Genomic DNA, 17,095 nt, shown 5'->3' on the forward strand with positions numbered 1-17,095 from the left:
AGTTTGTTCTTGTTTGGACAATGGATTTCATGTTTTAGCGTCGTGTGAAAGCTGTTACTTTAAAATCTATATCAATCACTAACTCTGCAGCTCCACACAGCTTTTCTGAACCTGTTGGACTTTGTGATTTCTGCTCCTGTTTTGGTTCAGTCTCGATGTTTTAATCAATCTGGTTTTCAGATGCAAACACGCTTAAAGCAGACGGACGAAGTTAGAAAACTAGCAGGTGAAGAAAGTGGAGTATTACATACTTTGAGAGACGTATTTCTCATGAGCTAGAGGAGACCAAACCAGAGCAGGAAGAGTGAAAGTTGGACTAAACTGCATACTAAGGAAGTTAGCAGTAACAACTTTATCAGATGACGTCTTGGCTGGTTGTGTCGGGGGGAAAATTAATCAATATAAATAAGAATCAACTTAATTTGTCTTCAGGTCAAAACTTCTCCAACTTCTCCAAACTCTTCAGTTGTAAGAATTTCTTGGCACTCCTCTCATCATGTTGCTTTGTTTCTGTAGAGTGTGTTAATGCCTATAGCACATACAGCTCGCACAGTTATTGACCCTGTGGTGCTGAAAAGTTTCCTGTAGAGTCTAAAAAAGTTTTAAAGGTAGCGTGGAGATGCACATGAATATGTTTCCTTCCTCTGGAGGACTGGACGTGTACACACCTACCTTTTTGTAGCAGGAGTTTAGCCTAGCTTTAGTTTAGCTCAGACCAAATGCTAAAGTAATATCACCTTGCGTTACCTGTGTAAAAACAGCCTCACAGGTGCTTTGCAATCTGCAATGTCTTCCTTAATGTTATAATCTTATGGATTTTCACCCAAACCCTCTTCTGTTTTTTGTTCTGACTCTGAGCGGTAAAGACGTTGACTCATAGAGCTCCAGGTAGTCAGCGACAGTAAGTATAAGTGTGCGACGCTTACCTGGGGAAGACGTGGCACCAGGATGCACCATGTGAAGAAGGCGAGCCAGCGGAGGCAGTGTGATGCTCTGGGCAAAGTTCTGCTGGGAAACCTTGGGTCCTGTCACTCATGTGGATGTTACTTTGACACGTACCACCTACCTGAACATTGCTGCAGACCAAGTTCATGGAAACGGTACTCCCTGATGGCAGTGGCCTCTCTCAGCAGGATGATGCGCCCTGCCACACTGCAGACATGGTTCAGGAATGGTTTGAGGAACACGATGAGTTCAAGGTGTTGACTTGGCCTTTAAATTCCCCAGTTTTCAATCCAATGGAGCGTCTGTGGGATGTGCTGGACAAACAAGTCCGATCCATGGAGGCCCCACCTCGCAGCTTACAGGACTTCTGCTGCTAACGTCTTGGTGCCAGATACCTTAGCACACCTTCAGAGGTCTAGTGGAGTCCATGCCTCGACGGGTCAGGGCTGCTTTGGAGGCAAAAGGGGACCTATGGCCGATCAGTGTAAGGCATTAGGTTGCTATGTGCTGAACAATACCTGATTGGCTGTATTTGATGTTTTTTCATAAAAGGTATAAGACAGTATTTCCCTGTTAATGTGTTGTCTGTTTTTGTGTGTTATGTGTTGGTGCTGTGTGTTGATGTGTGAGTGATTTTATGTGTCTGTTAATGAGATCGGATCCAAGAGACAGTTTGATGATGCTGAAGGGAATCTTAATAAATTAAATCAGATGTTTGCTCGAGCGGTTTGTTTCATCCCCGTCCAGTGTGAGAGGTGGTCTGCTCTGAACTGACCTGTCCATGTATGTTAATAGTCTCTTCAATAGATGAGGACTAAGTGTGGCAATTTTCAGTCTTTATTTCTATCAAAGATACAAGTATAACTCAGTTCACCACCTGCATGAGCAGCCACGTGGACACTTATCCATATTGTTTATTAAATGTTTTACTCGTTGAGAAGCGGCCTTTCAAACTGGACTTTTCTATGTTTGTTGTTGTAACAGACAGACTTGTATTTTACTTTATTCACATTTAGTTAAAATACAATGTGCACAAAACAATGTGTATGAAACTGTTTGTCTCTCATGTGTCGATCCGATCCTTAAATAAACCCTAAAACCGTCTGTGTTCTTGTCAAACGACGAGCTGGAGCTCCTCCTGCTGGACGATTGAGTGTACTACAACACTTCCTTCCTTGCATCCTAGACTGCTCAACTTCTTCTTAGTCTCCTCGTCCGCTTCCTCATCTTTCCGGTTTGTATTTTATTCCCCTCCTCATATTCCTGAGTCGCCCCTCCTGCTTCTGCTTCTCCCTTTTTCTATCCCCATTCTTCTTCTCTCATCTGCCGGCTTCTCCATTTCTCTCTCAACTGTTAAATAAAGGCTCAAACTAATCAATTCGAGTTTACTGCTTCAACCAAACGTTTGGTTTTTGGTGAAGAAGCAGGAAATCAAAGACTTTATTAACAGCAGAAATACAGTGTAAATAGCTTTAAAACAAAAACCGATGCACAAACCGACAGAAAAACAAACCTCTGAATCAAAGCAGGTGACGAAACCAGAGCACACACACACACACACACACACACACACACACACACACACACACACACACACACACACACACACACACACACACACACACACACACACACACACACACACACACACACACACACACACACACACACACACACACACACACACACTCTCTTTAACTGTACTCGTCTGATTCTTCACACGGCTCTAAAGGCTTCACCGCGCCTTCTCTCGACAGTCTGTCGGCCTCCTCGTTGCCTCTGTAGCCGACGTGACCGGGAATGTGCATCTAGAGTGACAGATCAGAAGAAAAGAGATTGTAAAGTTTTTAGGACTTTAATCTTGGTATATTAATCCCCTCCCCCTCAAAGCCCGTATTGTGTTGATGAAGAATCATGTTCCTCAACTGTAGATACCATTTTTAAAAAGACAATCCAACAGCATAATGCTGAAGCACTGCTTTATAATGAAGGTCATGTTGCTTTCACTGACTGACAACACGTGTTCACTGACTGTGGCTCTAGCGCCCCTTGTGGCCAGTCTTCTCACCGTTGAGTTAAGAGGCAGGTGGAGCACTTTAATGCGTTTCTTAAGGATACATTAATCGTCTCAATCTTTCATTTCAGGGTCAAAGTAAGGCGGGTTGAATGATCTGCAACAGAGCAGCTTGTTGGCTTCAGTGGTTCGTCTGCACAGGAGCCTGATGACGGCCGATACTCACCCAGACGACCTCCAGCTCTGCATTCAGTCTGTCCAGCTTCACAAAGTCTTCTTTGTTGGTGACCTGACCTCCAGACTTCAGCCTCCAGCCGTTCAGCTTCCAGTTCTTCACCCAGCTCGTCACACCTGCAGAGAGACACACCACAAAGTCTTCAAGGTCTACCGATGTCTGTGGAAATGTGAGATGAACGTGCCTTTGATCAGAGTTTAACTTAACAGATTCATCTTTAGAAAGAAAAGTTGATCTTAGCTCCTCACCGTTGATGGTAAACTTGCTGTCCGTGTAGAGAACCAGCTTCTTTATGTTCTGCTCTTTGGCCTGCTCTAACGCTTTGCAAGCAGCCTGCATCATAAACACAAAACAAACAGACAGTTAGTGACCTTGTTAAAAATACTAACACACTCTTGTTTTTGCAATCCATCTGTACTTTTATCATCCGTATTGTCTATACTCTAATGTCACTATGCGGAAATTTATTTTTGTGATACTGGACCATTTAAAAAAAAGTGTGTTTACTAAAGCTGTTAGTGCATGACAACTAAACGTTTCCAAAATGCAACACAGGCGTAACTATGTTTCGTTAGACTTTTTGAGAGAAGCATTGTGTTTGCAGCCTGAACCTCGACATGCACATCACAATATTCCACCTTTAACCATCACGTTTTTTATCATGGCGGTATTGTTCCTGTCACTGGAAGAGCTTTAGACTGCACTTAAGTTTTGGTGTCAAAGCCAGCGGCTTGCTCAGTTACAAACACAAAGATTGTTCTTTGTCATGTGAAGTAATTCCTGTTTTCTGCAGCTTTTATGAACTGCAGAAGTTATCATTGTGGACGTAGTCTGCTTTTAAGACTACAGGACTGCTGCTGAGGTGTGATGAGAGTAGCTCACCTGTATTTCTGCCCGCTGGTTGGTTTGTCTTCCATGTAGTCTATCTGCAACATTTCTGCAGGAAAGCAGATTTAAATGTAACACATTACTGGGTTTACTCATTTCATATTTGTTATGGAAAGTTTGAAAGTTTAATTAAACTAAATTAAGCTTAAATGCTTGTTTAATGTGGGCATATGTGTGCGTTTGTGTTTCCTCACAGTGGATTGTTGCAGCCCCAGTACACCCCGATGCCGGCTCGGGCGCCTTTCTTTCCATTTCCCGAACAGCAGCCGTCAGTGTAAACGACCACAGCATCACCTGAGCAGAAGTATAACAGCTGTGTGAGACATGAACTGACTTTCAAGAGCCAGATGAAGTTCATGTTTTACTCAGTATATGTCACATACGTTTGACCGTCTTACCCATGTATGTGAATCCGTCTGTGCTTTGAGAAGAGGAACTTTCAGACAGTTTGACTCGTTTGGGATGAGACTCCACCTTCTCCTCCGAGTGACATCTCTTCTTACCGAGAGGGATGTACTCCAGAGGCTCCGGGCCTCTTTTGGGAAGCATGTTGACGGCTGACTCCACAATCTTAGACACTGAAAGGCAAAAGCAAAAAGGGTTATGTGGTTTCCAAGATTCCATTATAAAACATTGCTTATTTTAGTAACTGCATGGAGGAACGTATCCCTGATCCAGAACTTTATACTACATATGAAAGTATGGCATAGCTATCTCCCAGAACTTCAATATTTCAGTTGCCAATCGTCCTTGCAACAAAGATGGAAATCTTTTTAGGGAACTATAAGCTGTGAAAAATTAAATCAAGCTGCTGTAAATTAACACATGAAACAGATACCCACACAGGGCTGTGATGCTTAGTCTACACAAGACAATAAAAGTAAACATTAAATTGCTGCTAGAATCAAAACTACAACCTCCTTAAATAAAGGGGCATCTTCAAATCTCTCATTGCTCAAGAACTTAAAATAACCAAGCTCTGCAACAAGTAGTTTTGGGGCATTGTACAGAAAAAAGGCTTCATATTTCTGACCTTTTGTCACATCTGGAACTAAAGTAGGTTCAATTCCTCTGATAAACGCCCAGGCATCTTTCTCTGATGCAAACTTCTTGAAGGAGGCTGATGGAAACTTGTCCACCTGGCTCTTACATTCATCCCTAAAGCAAAGGAGGAAAAATAGATAATCATTAATTGTTAAAGAAAACAGATCAAGAAACGTTCTTATTACTTATACAAATACATAAGGGCAAGTGTGTTGAAAAAATCACAAGTCATCCTATAAATGTTGTCAAAGCTTGTCAGCACCTCCAAACACTAAGATAACAGATGTTCATGTATTGCCTCCAAGCCAAATTAAAGACTCGATTTGTGTGATTGCAAAACACCTTAAAGTTTTCTCTTAGCTGATGTGTTATTTTGCCACACATTAGAAGAGGTTAAATTACCAGATATGTGAATGGAGCTCGGTATGTACATCCTCTTACTGACGGAAATGCATTCTAAGAGTACACATACTGTGTTTGACTTACAGACCAATGTGCTGACATGAGGTAAACCATCTCACCATGAAGTGTAGACTCCTGGTTTGAATCCTTTCTTCACAGCGTAGAAAAACTTGCCCTTCCCCATGTCGTCGATTGCGCTGCAAACGCTTCTTCGTGCTGCTCTGAAAAGACCTGCCAGTCTAAACATCACTATCTGCTAAAAACTGAAGTGAAGCTGAGATGGCTAACATCCCCATGGTAACTCAAACACAATAAAATATCATTTAGCCTGACTGGTTATTGTGTTTTTTCAAAAGGAACCATAAAATGTTTTGCGAATTCAGCTGCACAAACGAACGGTTGCCAAAACTAGCTAGCACCGTTATTAGCTAGCTAGTTCGCTTACTCTAACTCATAAAATGACAATGTAATAACCTCTATTTTACCCTGCTCGGTTAGGAATTAAGCGTTCTATTAAAACCTGAAAAGTCCCGCAACAAAGAAATTGCGAAGAAATCCAAAAGTTGTGTTGACAAGTTCACCGGATCACTTCCGTTTGTGTCCTGCCCTCACAAAGCTGTCGCGATGTTTTATCACTCCAAACGTGGACTCCGCTAATTCTCGCGATAACAAGATGAGTCGCGCTGATTGGATTAATAGAACTCTCGCGATGTTCCGGTCTCTTCCTTGGCCGTCGTTGACTGAGGTTAGTCGTGCTATTTTTCACTGGACTGGCTTTTCTTGTCTAAAATGGCCTTAAATGTTGTTAGTTTTTTTTGTTTTCTTACCGTAAAGCATATTAAGTATCGGATACTTTAGATTATGTGGTTTGTGGCGGCGGATGGCCGTTTTATATCTCAAAATAAAGCGTAGTAGAGAACCCCCGGTGAATGGGTCCTTGTAATAGGGAGTAGTTAGCAGGCCGTGCATGTGTTCAGATAGCGGCTACTGGAGAATGTGGCAGACTGAATACGTACAGCTAATTGTAAGAAACGCTTTTCTGACTTAAATATGTTCTGCTGTTGTCTACATAACATTCTCAAGCTAAATTGCAGCAGAGACAAATGACAGCCGGCTAAGTCAACTTATTTAGCTAGCTAACGTTCACTGTATCCTGGCTCGAAGTTATTCTAGCTAACTTGCAGTTTGTCCTCAGGGATTGTGAGTGTAGTCTGTTGGTTTTGTTGCTCCAGGAATGTGTAATAAGTCTAAAAACTTTTCTTTTTTTTTGGTCAGTTTGTCTTATAGCGACTTGTGAGTTAGCCCTTCGCTCCTAGTTAGCATTGAACTGGTTTGCCTTTAGCTCAGGGTGTACATGCTGGTTTGAAGGCGCTCTTAAAGGATTCATGTGAAGTGTGTTGAGAGATGGGGGCAGCCTGTATATGTAACGGACATGTGTATATTTTTCTTTGCAGAGACATAGGCCATGTTCAGTACCAGCGCCAAAATAGTGAAGCCCAATGGCGAAAAGCCAGACGAGTTTGAGTCTGGGATTTCCCAGGTAAGATCTTAAAAGCATCTTGTTGTTTTTTTTGTCGAGCTGCATGTGGCGTAAAGGGCTGACTGCTGATGCTAAACGCATACATGTTGGTGGTGCACCCTGATTTATTAGATTGAGAAATTAAGCCATAGCATTATCTTAAACCTCAACTTGATTGTTAACTTATTCCAGAATTACTTAATGCCACATTAGTGTTACTTCAGTTACATGTTAATACATTTGCCTTCTGTTTTGTAACTGTTACAACATTGAAAAATGACAGCCACGGGACAGCATGCAAAGAATAGCTGTAGAAATGAAAATAAGTATGCATCTTAATGGTTGTACTTGTCTCCTTGCAGGCTCTGCTCGAGCTGGAGATGAACTCCGACCTGAAGGCTCAGCTGAGAGAGCTGAACATCACTGCAGCAAAGGTAGGAGGCTTAAAGGAGCATTTCCACTCATCAGCCTCTTTTCACACTATATTAGCTTTTCAAAATTCAGAAAGAATTGACAAGCTGTCTTGTGTTAAGTGTTGTACTGTAAATCTAATCCGACGTGGACATCCAGGAGTTGCTTTCCTGGCTCTGTCCTGGTGGCGTATGGGAGCGTAGCTTTCGAGCTGAGACGTACATTCCCGTTCCACAATGTCGGAGAGAAAGCTCTGTCCCCGGCTGCTGGTCGGTGAGGGCGGGCGTCCTGCATATTCCTACATCTTCCCAGAGTCCTTTGGGGCTGTTACTGGGGAGCTAAACCATGCAGTGCACATTGTTTTCATAGTGAAGCTAAAATTAAAGTGGTGTTACACTGCTTACATTTTACTTCATTTTTACTTGTTTACAGGCCAACTATACATGTTGCTTTCTTACACAGAAGACTATTTGTAGTAGATTAATTTGCTTTGGTTTGTAATAAGTGAGGATGTCATTAAGTCTGGTTCTAATCTTCAGGAAATCGAGGTTGGTGGCAGCAGGAAAGCCATCATCATCTTCGTTCCCGTTCCTCAGCTGAAGTCCTTCCAGAAGATTCAGGTGCGTCTGGTGAGGGAGCTGGAAAAGAAGTTCAGCGGAAAGCACGTGGTCTTCATCGCACAGGTGAGCATGATGGTTGCCTTAGCTCCTTATGGGCAGATGAGTTTTACAGGTTGTGGGGTTTCCCTGTCCACCTGTGAATGGCATTGTGGTAGGAAGATGACATTCCCAGAGGTCCTTGAGGGGACTGACGGGGATTCCTAGCACATTATTTTTGCTGTACTTCAAGAATGCAACTCAACTTTTTATTGGTTTCGTTCACTTTGTGTACTAAACTATCTAAAAGCAATGACCTTATGAGGTGCAGGACCCGGGGACAAACTCATCAAATGGTGGTGTATTTGTTTAAGGGTCATTGACATGACAGTTTGAGAATCACTGCCTTATGGTGTGCTGTGAGGACAGCAGGAGGGAAATGCAGAAATCTTGGATGCAAATGCAATCCTGTATAAATGAAGTGGCTGTAGTGGCAGTAATGGAGGTCTTACCCCAATTCTTTTTAAGGCTATGAAAGATTATCTTTTTTGTGGGTTGGACCAATTTATTTAGGACAATTGTGACTTTTGATTTGCAAGAATTCGATGGTCATCCTGTCTTACTTGCTTGTGGCAAGGTGCTTATTTTCCTCAAGAAACTCTTGCAGGTTGTTGATTAGTGATTGGATTAGAACGGTTTCTTTTGATAATGCTCCAAAACCCACTGAACAGTCTGGTATAAAAAAGTTTGAGAAGTCACCATTGCTTACCTCTCCCAAATTATATGTTTTATTGGTCTGACAATAACAGCTTGCAAGTTGTCTTGCATAAGAACCTCTACCAGGACCAGTCACAGAAAGATGCTGAATGTGTCGTATAGTTTGTCCTGACTCGTTTAACCGACGTGGACATCCAGGAGTTGCTTTCCTGGCTCTGTCCTGGTGGCGTATGGGAGCATAGCTTTCGAGCTGAGACGTACATTCCCGTTCCACAATGTCGGAGAGAAAGCTCTGTCCCCGGCTGCTGGTCGGTGAGGGCGGGCGTCCTGCATATTCCTACATCTTCCCAGAGTCCTTTGGGGCCGTTACTGGGGAGCTAAACCATGCAGTGCACATTGTTTTACATCGTGGCTGACTTGAGCCCGCATTAATTGATTTGTTTTTATAATAAAAGTTAGAAATTTGATTGTTCTTAAAGAAAAGTATACTCTTCTGTGTTAGCCAGTTATGACTCTGAATTAGTCGAGTTACTTGGAGGAATAGGAATATCTGCACCTTATCATTCTGACCCTGATTCATTTAGTTGATTTTATTTCTTGAAAAATACTGTTTAACTTTTATCTTCAATAGTTTGTGAATCCTGATCAGAGTTTAATGTGAGTTCTTGTTTGTTTCAGAGGAGAATTCTGCCCAAACCCACCAGGAAAAGTCGCACGAAGAATAAGCAGAAGCGTCCCAGGAGGTGAGTCCGACAGGCTGGGCTTTAACTCCTTGTGTTAAAGCATGGGGATGAGTTTGTGTGGGATGTTAGTCTTGCACATTCTTATGGCCTTCACTGCTGTGGTATACCGTTCAGAGCCCTTTAAAAGGTACATGAACACTGGGGTTGCATGATGAGATGATTCATGTCTTTAGTTGTATTTTACATCATTGTACCAAATAGAGAAAACAGTTTACAGTAAGGAATGGCTCATCAACTCACCATCTCCGGAGTAAATATGTAACGTATGTGGCAGCTGAATGTTTTGGTTCTTGATGTGCTGGACTGTTAAAACAAGTACTTTTTAAAATAAAGCTGTCAAAGACCTTATGAAGTTTATAGATGGAATAATTTAATTTGAACTGTCGACTTTAGATCTGAGAGATTGTTATGGGCATCTTAAAGAGGACATAATTGTACTAACACATAATCTTTACTAAGAACCCTCTGAGCATAGTTGAGCTGTATCAAATGGTTTTATCACGAGATAATTGTTGCAAGAATGCCTTCAACAATTTGGCTCTACAAACGGTTTACGTCATACACCCCAAAGTTATTACTAAGTCATAACAGGAGACTTAAAGAAAGTTAAAGCTGCAAGCAGAGAAAATGTGTAATTTTGCTTGGAAACTATTTTCAGAAGAGTCCAAAGAACAACTTAAACTTTTGAAACATGCTCTTTACAAGGTCTGTAAGGCAGTTTCAACATTAATGTATAATGAAAACATTTCTGTGCATTGTTTTTAGTTGTGCTGAAACTGTTGAGACTAAATTAATCTCAGTCAAAAGATGATCGTATAAAGTTTTTACCGACGTGGACATCCAGGAGTTGCTTTCCTGGCTCTGTTCTGGTGGCGTATGGGAGCGTAGCCTTCGAGCTGAGACGTACATTCCCGTTCCACAATGTCGGAGAGAAAGCTCTGTCCCCGGCCGCTGGTCGGTGAGGGCGGGCGTCCTGCATATTCCTACATCTTCCCAGAGTCCTTTGGGGCCGTTACTGGGGAGCTAAACCATGCAGTGCACAAACTGACTATACAAACTTTATTCTTACCAATGCAAATACAGTGTGAAAATTTTAGCAGCAGAGGTGTGGAATAACTTGTTAATCCCATGTAATTAGCTCATGTAGGTTAGACTCATTGTGCCTTCAGTGCTGCCACGAAAGATTTCTTTGTTTTTTAATTTCCTTTTCATCTTTGGATCTATAAAGTCCAAAAAATGAGCTACATGCTATCACAATTTCCTAATGCTAGTGGTGAAATCTCAACATACTTCATGTCCGAAGCCCAACAGCCCAAAACTCAAAGATTTATTTTAGAGATCCTTCGATCAGTCAGAGAATTAATGAGATGAAATAAACGCTCTGTTTAGTAGCTTTCTGTGTTTAAAAGAAACAGAAAACCTGCATTTGAAAAGTTGAAACTGATGACTGTCGATGACCGACACCATCGATCTCTTAATATAACAGTTTTGGATTGATTTTATATCTTGACTCATCTGTCAGGCCCAGTAACTTCGTGTTTGTCCTGCATGAATGTGTGGTATTCATGTGATCTTTGTCTGCTCCTCCTCCAGCCGTACTCTGACCGCGGTCCACGACGCCATCCTGGAGGACCTGGTATTCCCGAGCGAGATCGTTGGAAAGAGGATCCGAGTGAAACTGGACAGCAGCAGGCTCATCAAGGTCCATCTGGACAAGGCTCAGCAGAACAACGTGGAACACAAAGTGAGTGCATACATGTGTCTGGATGTTTTTAATAACGGGAATACTTTCTGTACCAGTTTATCTGCTGGTTGATTCTATCACATTATCTTTAAACTTTCAGTTGCAGTTCTTTACTTTTCTGATGAATAATCAGCTGTCTGACATCGTGCATGGATCAAATATTTAATGATTGTATTAGAACCAGGATTTGATCAGATTTTGATCCACAATCTCTTCAGAACTGGTTTCAGAAAGCCGTCACTGCCTAAATAGGCGTCTTTATTCCCCACATCTGTGCACTCAATTGCTGCTTTAGTTTTTACCGACGTGGACATCCAGGAGTTGCTTTCCTGGCTCTGTCCTGGTGGCGTATGGGAGCGTAGCTTTCGAGCTGAGACGTACATTCCCGTTCCACAATGTCGGAGAGAAAGCTCTGTCCCCGGCTGCTGGTCGGTGAGGGCGGGCGTCCTGCATATTCCTACATCTTCCCAGAGTCCTTTGGGGCAGTTACTGGGGAGCTAAACCATGCAGTGCACAAACTTTTATCAACCTTAGTGGATATAAAAATGTACAATTGGGTCTGGGATCTGATTTGCTATTAGGAATCATCTAATCTGCAATTATAGCCTTATTTTTAGACTAATGTTCTTGTCAAAATAAGTTCTTATTTATCTTATGTGAATAAAACAAGTGTGATTTTGTAGTTAAAGTTTGTCTCCTGTTGTGTTTCAGGTGGAGACTTTCTCTGGTGTCTACAAGAAGCTCACAGGCAAAGACGTCGTGTTTGAATTCCCAGAATTCCAGCTCTAAATGCAGATGACAAAATAAATTTGTTTACTGTCAATGCTGTTGGTTGTCTCTTCACTGCTTGCACAAAGGTTTTGTATATTTCATTTAGAGTATAAAATCTGAAAGAATAATGTTAACACCTTATGTAAATGTGTGAAACTGTTCTCCCTGCCCGCTTTGGTTACATTATTCAGCTGCAGGACTGTCGTCGGCCTGGATGCTGCTTTTGTGTCCTCTGCTGCCCCCATCAGGCCAAAACTAGAATTGTTTTCCACCTTTAGTTTTTCTGCGTGTAGAGCACTGCAGCATCGGGGAAGTGATCTTGTTTCAATTGAAAATGGAGAAAATGTATATTTTTCTCTGCAGATTTAAAATGCTGACCTAATGTGTAAACGTGAAGTGGTGCTGTGCAGAGAAATAACACTCAAGTCATTTAAGATGTTTTTCTGCAGAATATTCAATATAAAAACTACTCGCAATATAAGGAACATTAAGTTATACAAACATCCCTTTGCATATTCATCTAAAACAACTTCTTTGTACACTGCTGCAGCATTTCCAAACGGAGAACAAATCTTCATGGAGAGGATAAACCTGCAAAACTTGGTCCTAAGATGTAGTGTGGACAAGGAAACCTGTTGCGCAACATATGTGGCTTCCAAAGAACACATGGTTTGGTAAGAGCAGCAGTAACATGATGCAGTTAAAGAAGCATAACATGGAAAGCACAGATAAATAAATGTACTTGGAGTAAATGTCCTTCACATTATAGCTCCATAAACAGTCACCAAGAACATGTTCAGCACATACTGTAAAACATGGATGACATGACGGCTCCCTCGAAGTGAAGCCAGACCCTCTCTATCGCCCCCTGCTGACTGGCTGCAGTATAGCTCATAAAGCCCGCCTCCTCCATGTTAACAGATGGGACATGAGTCAAACTATAAAATCAAAATACACGTCAAATACATTTTTCCTGTCATTATAGTTAGTTCTTATCATGCTGATTTATGTCCAAGTGTTCATCTTTCTCAAAAGTTTACTTTTAATTAGTTATTTGATGCTATATAAAAAGGGGGTGTGGCCTCATGATTGACAGCTCTGTTGACAAATCAGGCTCCAAGAAGCTGTTCTGCTGCAGACTGATCCCACCTGAGGGCTCCGACACGGCAAGGCCACAAAAGCACACACTCTGGATACACATGAGCAAGATGGCAGCGCCCGCTCCGCCTCGGGGATTTTAGCTCCACTTTTGTACAACAAGAGGAGGTGGAGATGCGGCGTCCATCTTTATATCCAATCATTGCCTAAGCACTGTAGCTCAGCTTCAGTTCATCCAATGAGCAGCACAGGGACAGGCTTTCGTTCTCACTTTAACACAGAAGAGGTTTGGTGCTTCATTGTAGAAAGAATCTGTTCATAGGTCTCTCAGCTGCTCAGGAGGTCCCGGCTCTGCAGCGCCCCCTGCTGCCTGGTCCCTTTGACTGATCTCCTGCAGTAAGATGGAGTTGGAGAGTCTCCACTTCCTGTATGTTGGCGCTGTGAGAGTCGGGTCTGTCAGGATCTGCTCCACCGCCACCAGCTCCGACTCTTTGGCCTGAAGGGCGGGTAAAAGGATTAGTGGTTTTGCACAGACATACAATCCAGGTGGCTTTCTCTCTAGCGCCACCGTGTGGACATTTTCCTGGAAGGAAAAAGTCACACATGCAGCCCACCTGGACAATGTTGGGACATTTTCAGGAGTGCAGTGCAGGTGAAAGGGGCTATGGGAAGAGATGAGAAGATTGGAAATAAATCTGCTCAAGGTCGAGCCAGCAGGTGGTTAGCCTAGCTTAGCATGAAGAGTTTGCCAGGTGAACTTTGTTAAAGGATTTCCAGGATGTCTCCTCCTGCCCTGATCTGTTTCTAACATCATAATCATTAGTCTCATGAGCTGCCTCACCTTTAACGTGCTGCTGAGCATCCTGAGCAGGTGAAGCTTTTCGTTGACTTTGTCGTTGGGACATCGTCTGATGAACGACGCTCTGAAGTCCCTCTGACCGGACTGTCCCATCGGAGACAAGCTGGCCGCCTTCAGGTGGTTGTAGAGGCTCTCCATCTCATCCGGAGGCTTCTCTGGAAAGAGGAGGAGATCAATACTGCATACAGGTAGTGATGCACTCCTGTAATACGACATATTGACGCTATACAAAATCCTTTACTTTTTACAACTCTAACATCTACTTTATCTACTTTTGAACAGACTTTCGAGGTCAAGGTTTAGGAAAAGACGTAGGACATATTTATCTTCGATTCGACCTCAGCTCAGCTGTTTACCTTGGATGACTTCTTCTCTAACTTCTCCCACATGGAGCAGTGAGTCGGCTCCTTCCGGCCCGGGGAGGTCCAACCAGGACAGATGCTCACCGCCCTCTGAGGCTTTTATTTGTCTCCTGTTCCTGCACAAAGACGCTCCCTCAGAGGTACTTCTTCTTCTGCTATCACCTGTCAGAGTGCAGGATGGAGACTCACAGGGAGACGGAGGAGCGTCTGCTGTTTCCTGTTCAGGGTTCAGATCACAGGAAGTGGACACACACTCATCGATGTCCTGATCGCTGCCCTCGCTGTAGCACTCTGCACACGCAAAGAAAGAAAGAATATTAATGGAAAGATGAAACGAGTATGGGAAAGAAAGGACCGAATGAACAGACAGAGACTAAAGATAAAAACAAGGAGACAAAAAAAGCAAAAGAGGAAGAAACAAGGGAAGTATGGAAGAGATAGAAGGAAGGAACCACATAAAGAAAGTTAAGATAAAGGATGGGTTAAACGACAGAAGAAAGGAGGTAGAGGCAAAGGGAAAAGACGGGAAGAAAGAAAGGATGAAAGGTTGACATGATTGGAAGATTTGGAAAGAGGAGGGAAAGGAATAAAGAGACAATAAAATATACGATAAAGAATGGAAATAAGAATATAATGAAGGGAAGATTGAAAGATAGACAGGACACAAAGATGGAAATGTAACATTTGAGACGGGAAGAAAAGACTACTGGAAGAATTTAGGGGAAAACAAAGAAGGGAAGAAAGAAATGAGAAAGATTCGACGGGAGCTAAAGGAAGAAAGAAGGGAAGAAGGAAATAAAGATGGGAGCAAGGGACGATAAGATAAATGGATGGAGTAACGAGAAAAAAGAGAGGACCACAAAAAATGTAGGGGCAAATAAAGTTTGGAAGAAGAAAAGATGTCGCTGGACGGATGGACGGAAAGAACCACAGGAAGAAAGGTTAAAGGTGGGGTTATTATGCTAATTTAATACCTGTGGAGTAGCTTAGCATAATCTACAGTTAAAAAAACTCCTCATACAGCCTCTGCCTGACACGACTCAGTCAGCGCTGTCCCTCTAAGAAACCCCGCCCCTACAAGCCCGCTCTCTTCTGATTGACATCCAACGTTTTAACATTAAGTCTTAAAATGTGAAACAGCATAATAAACCTCTTTAAGGCGAGGAACAGGGGGGAGGGGGAGGGGTAAGAAAAAGCTGATTATTGAAGAATTAATGGAGGAAAGAAAGATAAGGAAAAGGGACCAGAAACGTGTGAAGAAGGGAAGAATAAAAGAAAGGTGGAAAGATTAAAAGGATGGAAGTCATTAAGATGAAAACATGGGACAAGAAACTGAAGACGAAGAGGAAGAAGGGTGAGAAGAGTTAAAGGTAGAGAGAGGAGGGGAAAAGAGAAAAAGACCAACAGGCACAAATATCTGAATATTTCTGTCTGACTTTATTGTCATGTTGTGTGTTCACTGTGTGACCTTCAGTGTTGATCAGTCCACTCGGCTCGGCCGCCTCGGACAGTTTACTGATCCACCTGCGACACAAAAACAATTTAACATTCAGCACGATAAACCGAAATTAACAACACTGACTCTTCATTCACACGTCGCAGCACTAAACAGGAAGTAGACAAACAATGGAGGAGGAAGAGGAACTACATCTGTGTCTGTATCACTCGACGTGTTGATAAAGATAATTCATCCTGAGCAACATATGGTCTCAGATATCAGCTCCACAGGCTCAGTGTTATTCACGAGATGCAGAGAGAGAAAATATGACATGTTTGATTGGAAGCGTAAAGCGTGCTCAGTGTTAATAAAGTTATTTTTGTTCGTTAACGCTCACTTGTTCATGTCGGTGAAATTCTCTGCAGCCATGAAAATGGTCACGACCAGAGGATGACTCGCCGTCAGGGCGCTGAAACACAACACAGAGCGGAGAACGACACGAAATAAGGCTCAATTATTATCAGTTTATAAAATGAGAATAAGATTATAATGTAGAAGAAAAATAAAGGTCTGAGGTTTGACATTAATAATGACCTAAGATAAGATAATAAAGGATAAGATAACCTTTATTGATCCCCTATTCTGGGAAAAAACTTGTTACTGCGGCTCAAGAGTCAGAAAAGGAAATCAAGCAATAAACAAAAAATACAAACAACAGTAACAAGACAATAAGCAATAAATGTACTACTGATAATGATAATTAAAACTATATACATTATGATTATGTTCACCCTTTGCTTATTTAATTAGGACTTGGGTGGTTATTGCACAGAAAATAGCACAAATAGATGTCTCACATTTTTGTGACGCATTTTGATAAATTTACAATTAAAGAATTGTAGAATATTGTTGCACGATGTGGGAAACCTGTTAATAGAGAGGAAGCTCACATTAAAGCTCCTGTGAGGAACTTCTCTTTGCTGTTTGTCCTGTTCATGTTTAAGTTTTAACATAAAATCTGATCCTGCTTTCTTTAACAGTCGTATGTGTCACTCAGTTCAAATGTTTGCCCTGGAAAATGTAAACAAAGGCAGCGTAGAGTTAATCACTTCCTCTGACACCTCCCCGCCGCCAGCGGTTTCAGGCATTAAAAAATAACTATACAGAAATAATCAATCTTGTCAATGATGGTCTGGTTTGCTTTTGTAGAGTCATCAGAATACGTTTCATGTCTGTTTCATAACCAGTGAAAAACTCAGCTAAAGGAGCAGCAGACAGTTTGAGCGCAGAGTGATGACTAAGACTGTTT

The 17,095-nt window shown here is 42.1% G+C and overlaps 3 protein-coding genes and 4 non-coding genes across 7 annotated transcripts in view; 5 read left to right on the top strand and 2 right to left on the bottom strand.

Annotated features, from left to right (window-relative positions):
- Positions 1-2,639: 2,639 nt before the first annotated feature.
- Positions 2,640-6,129, bottom strand: rnaseh1 (ribonuclease H1). The gene is made up of 8 exons (XM_069657135.1): positions 5,648-6,129; positions 5,116-5,240; positions 4,481-4,660; positions 4,277-4,376; positions 4,077-4,131; positions 3,443-3,527; positions 3,186-3,310; positions 2,640-2,753 (listed from the first exon to the last, which is right to left on the bottom strand). Exons 1-8 carry the CDS (start codon positions 5,773-5,775, stop codon positions 2,640-2,642), a joined length of 912 nt encoding a protein of 303 aa, XP_069513236.1. The 5' UTR covers positions 5,776-6,129.
- A 116-nt stretch (positions 6,130-6,245) lies between these two features.
- Positions 6,246-12,081, top strand: rps7 (ribosomal protein S7). Its single transcript, XM_069657305.1, has 7 exons — positions 6,246-6,273; positions 6,983-7,068; positions 7,410-7,481; positions 7,998-8,141; positions 9,450-9,514; positions 11,108-11,258; positions 11,970-12,081. The coding sequence occupies exons 2-7, from the start codon at positions 6,994-6,996 to the stop codon at positions 12,045-12,047; spliced, it is 585 nt and encodes a 194-aa protein (XP_069513406.1). The 5' UTR covers positions 6,246-6,273; positions 6,983-6,993; the 3' UTR covers positions 12,048-12,081.
- LOC138587370 (small nucleolar RNA SNORA73 family) lies at positions 7,601-7,818 on the top strand. Its single transcript, XR_011307375.1, has one exon. It is a non-coding gene; the product is annotated as a small nucleolar RNA SNORA73 family (small nucleolar RNA).
- LOC138587369 (small nucleolar RNA SNORA73 family) lies at positions 8,953-9,170 on the top strand. The gene has a single exon (XR_011307374.1). It is a non-coding gene; the product is annotated as a small nucleolar RNA SNORA73 family (small nucleolar RNA).
- LOC138587372 (small nucleolar RNA SNORA73 family) lies at positions 10,342-10,559 on the top strand. Its single transcript, XR_011307377.1, has one exon. It is a non-coding gene; the product is annotated as a small nucleolar RNA SNORA73 family (small nucleolar RNA).
- On the top strand, positions 11,560-11,777 carry LOC138587368 (small nucleolar RNA SNORA73 family). Its single transcript, XR_011307373.1, has one exon. It is a non-coding gene; the product is annotated as a small nucleolar RNA SNORA73 family (small nucleolar RNA).
- A 423-nt stretch (positions 12,082-12,504) lies between the features above and the next one.
- cnksr3 (cnksr family member 3) overlaps positions 12,505-17,095 on the bottom strand; it is a 43,174-nt gene continuing 38,583 nt past the window's right edge. Inside the window, exons 17-21 of the mRNA XM_069685327.1 lie at positions 16,184-16,255; positions 15,817-15,872; positions 14,343-14,639; positions 13,969-14,141; positions 12,505-13,623 (exon numbers count right to left, since the gene is read on the bottom strand). Coding sequence (XP_069541428.1) covers positions 13,444-13,623; positions 13,969-14,141; positions 14,343-14,639; positions 15,817-15,872; positions 16,184-16,255 — 778 coding nt within the window. The 3' untranslated portion in view covers positions 12,505-13,443. The remainder of the gene's footprint in view (positions 13,624-13,968; positions 14,142-14,342; positions 14,640-15,816; positions 15,873-16,183; positions 16,256-17,095) is intronic.

Source organism: Semicossyphus pulcher, unplaced genomic scaffold, assembly GCF_022749685.1.
Source record: "Semicossyphus pulcher isolate SPU_LCO1_2020_fin unplaced genomic scaffold, fSemPul1.0.p SCAF_11, whole genome shotgun sequence".
NCBI lineage: Eukaryota > Metazoa > Chordata > Actinopteri > Labriformes > Labridae > Semicossyphus > Semicossyphus pulcher.